Source organism: Periophthalmus magnuspinnatus, chromosome 24 (genome assembly GCF_009829125.3).
Source record: "Periophthalmus magnuspinnatus isolate fPerMag1 chromosome 24, fPerMag1.2.pri, whole genome shotgun sequence".
NCBI classification, from domain to species: Eukaryota; Metazoa; Chordata; class Actinopteri; order Gobiiformes; family Gobiidae; genus Periophthalmus; species Periophthalmus magnuspinnatus.
The window spans coordinates 15,512,120-15,520,959 of record NC_047149.1 but is presented as its reverse complement, the minus strand read 5'-3'; the positions used below and the strand labels follow the sequence as shown (position 1 = coordinate 15,520,959).

Here is an 8,840-nt window from a genome sequence, read left to right as displayed (position 1 = left end):
AAGTCATCTATTTTCTAGGGGCAACCTTACCCAATAACACTAGGCTGAGCTTATTGTGCAATCTTCTCGTTCAAGAGACATTCAATAGGTCTAAATTTTAGATTAAGGCCCACTATATGGCCTAAATGAATGCCTATTAAGTCAGACTTTAAATAGTTGCATTGATGTTTTTTCAATGCAGCCTAATCATTTCCTTTAAATTCCAAGCTATTAATATTTCTTTTCCTAAGAGACATGAGCTACAGTTTATCATTTAGCTTCAACAAAAGCTTTATCTAAAGATAATTTGTTGATATGGAAATACATTATAGTTGTACTTTTAGCTAAGTAAACTTTGTTTCTTCAAAACAGTAATAATCAAACCAACCGGATTTGAAAGTTATTGTACCTTGGCTCCCTCTGCTGGGTATTGGTTGTCATCGCAGTTTAATTGTCTCTTTTTCCGAACGCAGAAAACAGTAAAGTAACATTATTTGTGATTTTTTTAATCTTGTAAAAGGTCTTGCATTTAAATAACTGTGGTCTATCTATACAAGACTAAGCTGTTTGAATTTTCCCATAAAACAACTCATGCTTGAGGGGCCTCTTTATTGGCAAACAAAGTCAATCGAATAATACAGCCAGACAAAGAGGGGGCTGAAGTCCATTAATAGCATTAGGGGTTAGGTAGTGCCAACCCTGAATTAGGCATGCTCTCTCTTTAAGATTAATAGGAGTTTCTATCCTTTCCGCTTGGTCCAGTCTCATGCTAAAATGTATTTGTGTGTGATATACATTCAAACACACAATTTGTCTGCTTATTGTCCTTAGAGGCTGGAACTAGAAGGCATCTGGTGGAAGGGTCAGTCGTGGAAGCAGGAGGACAACCTTGGCCTTTAAATTTTCCAATAGAATCCTGTTTTTAGTTTTAAAATCTTTAGTTAATCTCTTATAACTAATGAAATGTCAAAATGCATCATTTCATACAGTGTCCATTTCAAAAACTGGTAAAAATGTTCCCTCTGCTGCCCCCTCCGGTCTGGTCTCTTCTTTCTTTTGGCTTTCTTCCACTTCTGAGGCACACACGTGGTCCTGGGACTGCGACTGGGCCTGTCCTGAAGACTCGACAGACAGGATGCTACTTAGGCTGGACTGGCGCGCTCCTCTAGGCTGGGTCTCAATCTCAACACGAACTTCAATGTTGGTCCCATCCCTGATTAAAACAACAGAAACAAGTACTTTCAGATTAGATGCAGTAAATGTAATTAATTAATTTTAAAGTTTTTTTTTTTTTCAACTATTTCCTGTGTATAGTGAGATAAAGTTTTAGATCCAAACTAAGGAAGAGTACGTTTCTGTCATGTGAAAGATCATAACATTTGATGCAGTTTGGATATTTGACCATGTTAAAATAGTAAACTCCACAAACACTAAAGGTGCACTATGCAACTTTTATGTTCTTACCACAGAGGCAACCCCACACACACCAAGTGCGTGCAATAAAAATAGCCATCATGAAATGAATGCCATATAGATAGGTTTTATGTTATACCGAGGAACATTCAAGTGCAAAGTAATAACATCTCCATGGAGACAAGCAGGTAGAGGAAAAGTTATAGAGTACACCTTTAACATTCTATGCATATTAGTTTCTAACAAACACAATCCCCAAAAGCTCAAACTATTTTTATATCTGCTTACCTCAGAGGAACATCTTCTTGGTCAGTAAGCTTACTATCAGGCACAATAACCACCTCGCAGTCTGATTGGCTGTCCTGCTGGTGGTATCCATGGCGTTTGGTGGCTTCATCTAAAACCTCATATGTATTCATCTGTTGGGGAGTGCTGCTTGTACTGGGTAGCACACCTACTTCCTGGACACTGACCCTCACTTCCTGAAGGCTGGTGTCATTAAGCGTTGTGTTGCTCTGGCCTGTCCAGTGGTCGCTGACTACATGAGAGAATAGGAGATCTGTGAAATAAAGGCAAATTCAGATCAGATTGATTCTAGATACACAAAGTTTTTATAAGTTGTGTTCTCTGTACTCTCTAGAATTAGATGATGTGATAATTTCAGGTGGAGGGCAGGGACCTGCTATGGGAGATTGACTATATCATATTTAGTATTATTAAGGCAGTGGCTCCACAAACTTTCCATGTTGATCTTATGAATAAAAGTTCTTTCAACTGAAACCAATACAGTTTTTAGAGTTGAATAATTTATGCAGGATGACAGAGAAGACGTTGAACTCTGTGTCAGAAAGACCCAGTAATTACAGTGATAATAACCATAAACCAGGACAACAAATCTGCAATCTGCCAGTTAAAGGTCCTACATTACACAAAATTGACTCTTGTGAACTTTAAGCCATGTTATAATGTTAATCAAAAACACAACTGGAATTGTGTTTTGTTTCATTCACGTGTGTTTGAGTAACTCTGCATTATTAGTCTGTCTACATCTCCAAAGCTCAAAATGCTCTATTCCATCCTGTGATGTCATGAAGCGGTAGTTTTCAAGTTACCTTTTACTTTTAGTTCAGCAGATAGTGGCAATTCCAGGGCTGGCATTATCAAAATGATTCTAGTGACAGTGTATGCAGTTTAAAAACACAGTGGAACACTGTATTACTACGTAACATCACAAGTTGGAACAGAGTGTTTTCTGTTTGAGAGCAGAACATAGCTCGCGTGTGTGAATGAAACAAGAGACAACCGCAGGTATGTTTGTGATGAGGAAACAACATTATAATATAGATCAGAAAATAGCATAATACGGGCCCTTTAAACAGGAAATTCCACCATAGAATTATGACCTGTCCCCCAACTTGAGCTATAGTCATTCAAGAATGCTGTCATGTCACATGAACGCAATCTATTGACAGGGTAAATGATACACTAACAGCTGGCAAGGTCTTCCAATTGAATATTATGAGGTTCTGGAGGATCACTCTGAGGTCGACACCAGCCATTCCTGCACAGGGACATAGGAACAACTCCATAGACATAAGTCAACATAAGTGGAACTCCCACACCTGCAAAGACAGAAAAAAAGTAAAATTAGCAGTCTAATTAACACTCAGCAAATGTGTAAAATTTTCACTTTACTGTATTTTTATATTTTTTTATTTGTATAATGTATGTTTGTATATGCATTATAATGTATATTATAACATATAATGTATATTTGCAGCATAACTGAGTGTACTAACTCTAAGCAGTATAAGTTTCAGTTTGAAACAAAAGTCCTATTTATTGTAATTTTGTGTATTTTCATTAGGATATTCAAAACTTTACACTTGGAAAAGCACAAAATTAACATAAGAGGGAGATTGTTTCAATATTTAGGGGATGACAATAAGCACTAAATGCTGCACTTTTAAGCCATAACCTAACCTCCATATGACAGGTACCCTACACCAATTTTCTGTAGCATTTGAGTTTTGTGTCTGTGTTAAAATACTGAGTATTAGAGATTGTTGGGAATCTGGCAATACAATGCAGAGCACAGAGGAGACAAAAGGGACATCATTAGCACAGCGGGGACAGTGAAGCACAATTGACTCATCACCAGGGTAAAACCAGGGCAGCGGGATAGGCCTGTGCCACTGCCAACCTCTCATTGAACAGAGAATGCAGCATTTGAACCAGTCTGATCCAGGCATGAAACAAGAACAAGAATGTGTCAGCAACAGAGAGGGGCAGGTGAGGGTAAAACCTGGTCCGGCTATGCATTTGAATGTGCAACAAGTTCCTGTGATTTGAATTAATTTCATAAGGAAATGCAAAGGATAACATCAAGAAATCTTAAAGAAATGTTGCAATATAACCTGTGTTATTTCTTGAGGTGTACACATGTGTGCATGTTCTGATGAAGTAATGGCCTACCCACAGTGACAGCTGCTATAACAGGAGACACAAACATGGACATCATCACCCCACTGGCCACAGTCAAGTAGTGCTTACTTCCTGAGATATTGTTTTTCTTACAGCGACCATGGACCTGGTTAAAATAAAACATTAAAAACAGAATTGTTATTTTGTTTGCTTATTTTATCGTGAGATTAATGAAAAAAAAATGTTTGTTATTATTATGTACCTTGCGACCCATATAGATAGGTATTCCCACAATTATAACTGGAATGGCAATACCAGCAATTAGAGAGATGACCACTGGTGCTCCAAGCAACATGCCCACCTGCCACAACACCTTGCGGGTTTGTGACCATGGCTTCTTCCCCCAAAAAGTACAACCTGAGGGACTGAAATGAATGAGAAAAATAAAGTAAAATATAGAAGAGCATTACATTCTGTTAAATAAATCAAAATAGCATATACTATAATTTAAGAATGTGTATATCATCGTCTGGAGTATGCTAGAAAACCTTTGGTATTGTAGGTGGATTTACATCTGGTGCCACAAGAAAATATGGATGTGGAACCAAGCTGAGCAATAATGACAAGTCAGCAGTGGATCCCAGGCAGGAAAAATCAATAGGAGGCCAGACGAAGAGTGTAGAGTAATGCAGCTTCTGAACAATGACAGGCTGAATGCTGACTTTAACAGTTTTGATGTGCTACTAGATGCTACGATGTGAGTCACAAATAGTGTGAAGACAAGAGATGGAAACAGTCGGAAAGTAGTGTCATTTGTATCTGTCTTTTTTAAAATGCATTGCATGTTATTATGAGTAATAAATTATCCTGTGGGTTCAATGGTTGGTTAAGGCTTTTGGTCTTTCTTTTTTCTTTTGTCTTATAATCTCTGAAGTTGCTATAACAAACCATATATGTATTGAGAGAATTCACAAAAAAACAATTAGAACCTGCTGCTGGATGGGTCTAAGAACTCATTTTGAGAAATGTGGTCCAGAAAATGCTGACTTTATGGCCTTCCTAACATGTATCTTGTCCAAGCCTTAAATTTGGAGAGCTGAGACAAATAAAGTTGATTTCAATTACCTTATGTAAATCCTGAATGGGTTTTAATTTCAACACCACTTATCAATAGTGTTTTTGTTTTATCAAAGTAAAAGTACAATCTGTATGATAGAGCTATGTTCTGTGGATAAGAGACCTGAGGTAGTGCACGTCGGTGATCTCCTGCATACAGAGCCAACAAAACTGACAGGCGCACACAGTGCAGTTCATTCGGTTACAGCTGCCGTCATTGGTCTTCATGATGTAGGCACCACAGCGTGGACATGCTTTAATCTCCTCTGCATCTGTAACACAATCAATAGAGGGTTATAAAAGAAATAAGGGTCTGGAAAATTATCAAAAAGGTTTCTGGTTAGTATAAAAATTTCTCACCTCCAGGTTCTTCATTGAAGACATACAGTGCAGAGGCATCATTGCCCCCTGAGGTGTGGCGAGCGCGCTGGCGTCGGGCCTGGTCACAGGTCTGATACGGGTGCCACAGCTGCCGACAGTGGTAACAGAACTCTGTCTCACAGCCCTCCCGCCCACAGCTCAGTTTAGGACACTCTGCACATCCATAGGCTATCACTGCATAGCTGGGGAGTAAACATGCAATTACAATGTGACTGTGTGAACTTATTTCTGAGTAATATATTTGTATTTTGTTAAGCTGGTGTATATAATTAGCCGTCATACCATTGTCAGATCTAAGAGAAAATTAGCCTACACATGCAGGTTGACAAAGTATAATCTGCAGTCTCAGTGTTAAACCATAAAGACCATGAGGAATGTGTGTGTATGTAAGAGTATGTTGAGCTATGACTAAAGTTGGAGGATTTTCAGGGGCAAAAATGCATTTTCTACAAGCCTTCCAATACAAACTCCTTATCTTAAAAAAGCAAATGGTATTTTATTGACATTATATAAAAGAGTAAATTTTGTGTTCTTCCCTGATGCTTTGTAGAATGTACTACCTGCAGTCAGGTGCAGGGCACCAACGCGTGTCTGGGTCAGAGGCCAGGAACCTCCTGAGCTGGTACTCTTCATAGCGCTCTAGCAGGGCCTGGTCATCCAGGATGGCCTGTATATCCAGAGGCTCCAAGCTCTCAGGGCACTGTGGACAGGCGATGCCCACACGGCTCTCTGAGATCTCAATGCGCAGATATCGGCGCAGGCAGTCGGTGCAGGTCCGGTGCGAACAGGACGACAGGTGCGGGAAGTGGCAGCGCGGCTGACTGAGCAGACACAACGGGCATTCCTCCAGGTGCTCATCCAACAGCTGCTCCTGACTGGATGAGCAGAAGGACAGCACACCCGTGGGGCCAGTGCTGACTCCACCCACTTCAGCGGTCGCTGTGGTAACAGCCGTCTCACCTGCCTCAGTCACTGTCAGTGCAACTCCTCCATCTCCTCTCTCTGCCTCAGAAACTCCTGATTCTCCTTCTTCTTCTGTTCTGAGCTCCTGTGCACAAAGATACCAGTTTTAAAAGCAAATTCCGATAGATCTGAAATATTGATACTAATTGGTGTTACCTGCTCTGGATGCTCACTCAGGGTAAGAGTTATGGCCACCTCTTCTTTGGTCCTGACCTCCACATTCTTCTCAGGCCTTGGCTCAGCTTTGGGCTTTCGACTGAAGAAATTTAGGAAACTTAAGGGCCCTGTCTGCTGTTTGGGCCGCTTCATGACGGAGAACTAGAACAGAGGCAGCAGCGGAGGAGTACAGACCAATGAGCATGAGTTGTTAGCAGTATGCTAACACTGTGTGTAGTGGTTGTTGTTTTTAGGAGGGGGAGCTCAGTGAACTGGGCCTCTGTTGTGTGGGACGTGGGGGGGAGCCATGAGCTGAAGGAGGTAATCCCTGCCCGAGGGCAACATTACTAAAATGGATCCTCTCCCCAACATGGTTGTGCTGTCTGCTCACTTTTTATACCACCACTGTATGAAAAAAGAATCACACAAAGAGTTAGTTAGTAAACACAAAAAATAAGACTATTATAATTTCATCAATGAAACCTCCAAACAGATGGATTGTGGAGCTTTGAGTGACACAGTGGACTGAGGAGACACAGTACACTATGTTTAACAGCAGCAGACAACCATGGGCTTTTATCATAGCAGCTGGGCCAAAGGACCATTAACATAAGCTTTTATATAACGGGCCATATTTAATAGTATTAATCATAACAAGGTCTTAGTAACAAATTTATGCAACTTGTTCAATATAGATAACTTTCAGTTAGCCTACAAATGCAACCATATACAATCTAGTAAACTAATGATTTTGGCCTAACAATACATTTAAAATTATATATATATATATATATATATATATATATATATATATATATATATATATATATATATATATATATATATATATATATATATATATATATATCAGTCAGGATAAGTGAAACAGTTTTTGTTGTTAGAACCGAGGTGTCCTAGCCATTTACAGCATCTATGACATAAAATGACAGATGGCATTACACAACTAGCATCTGCCCTGAGGTTTATCCTGTAGGAAGCCTATCACGAGAAAGAAACATCTTCACCTCAGTGCAAAGGTGTTGGGAGGATAGGAAACTTGTTAATGAACTGTTGCTAGGCAGTAGCCTTGTTCAAAGTGTGAAAAATAAAAAAAAGAGATTTTTTTTTTTTTTTCTCCGAGTGGTGAAGCTTAGAATAGAGCCTATTAAATTCCCCTTCACCGGACAGCAGCCCTCATCAGCACTGCGGGTTCTGGAGAATGAGAATGACCTCAGTCTGTTGCATATAAACACACACTGCCTTACTCCTATAGGCATCCCTGACATCACTCAAAAGAGATATATCATATGGCCAAGTAGGTTGTGGCATGGGACATACATCAAATACATTATTGTATAATTTAGTTACATAGAATTCCCAAATTATTATTGTTGCCTTTAGCCGAGTAATTAGATTTTGTTGATTCTGGCCTAAAGCATTAGGTTTTTCCACAGCCCGTGCAAAATAAGGTTCTGCAATTCTGAACAACATAAAGCACGTGGGTACTGATTGACGCTCTTTTAAATCCGTTGAAAGAATACAACTCAACGCTCAATGGTTTTAAATTATGCTGATGACATCCTTTTAAATCAGGGCTGTTCATAGCATCAATGTTACAGGGAGTGGCACAGTTTAGTCGCTATAGCCTACAGCTAATAGCATTAACCTCAAACATCAACCATAAACAAGACGAAATGCGACAAGGTGAGATGAGGAAAAATAAACCAAACAATGGTTATAAAGCAATAAAAACATATTAAATAGTGCGTAAAAAGGTGGTCTACCTCTGTGCGGTGTCTTCTCTTTGCAGCGCAGCATCAACCAATGGCTCCTCCTCCCCTGAAGGACCAAACAGCAGCCAAGTTATCCCCAGTCTCCTTGGCGCTCACTGCAGCACGACGAGCGTATGTGACCGGGAAAACCGCAGAGAGGGAAGGTACATCGGAACAGCCGAGACGAAGATGCAGCCAGTACAGCGACTGACTGATAGATCTGCTGAGAGCTTCACTGCAGTCACTTAACCAATAGGATCACGCAAAAATGCCAGGATCTCCTTTTCATTATCCATTTCATTAAGCAAATACCTAGTGAACGATGTTATTATTATAATTTCTTTGTTTTCATGTATTTATTTTATGTTTTTGCTGTTTGTCATTAAAGTTTACCCTGTTTACAGTCTATAATAACAGTTTTTGCATTTAAATTAGCATTTACTTATAATCAATTCAATAAATAAATGTATGGCATATCAGATTATACATCAACATCAAATTTAGTTTTAGTATTTAGGTTAAAATAAAAAGTTAAACAATAAACTACATTAACCATAATACATTGCTGATTTTTTTTGGGCGGAAACAGAAGCATCTCTTTATAAATCTTTCAATTTATAACAAAGATAAAGTTTA

The 8,840-nt window shown here is 39.2% G+C and overlaps 1 protein-coding gene across 1 annotated transcript; it reads right to left on the bottom strand.

Annotated features, from left to right (window-relative positions):
- Positions 1 to 572: 572 nt before the first annotated feature.
- On the bottom strand, positions 573 to 8,435 carry si:ch211-278j3.3 (E3 ubiquitin-protein ligase RNF19B). Its single transcript, XM_033990732.2, has 10 exons — positions 8,217 to 8,435; positions 6,433 to 6,837; positions 5,874 to 6,361; positions 5,293 to 5,495; positions 5,057 to 5,204; positions 4,079 to 4,241; positions 3,868 to 3,982; positions 2,883 to 3,014; positions 1,681 to 1,951; positions 573 to 1,192 (listed from the first exon to the last, which is right to left on the bottom strand). Exons 2-10 carry the CDS (start codon positions 6,583 to 6,585, stop codon positions 961 to 963), a joined length of 1,905 nt encoding a protein of 634 aa, XP_033846623.1. The 5' UTR covers positions 6,586 to 6,837; positions 8,217 to 8,435; the 3' UTR covers positions 573 to 960.
- Between the last annotated feature and the right edge of the window lie 405 nt (positions 8,436 to 8,840).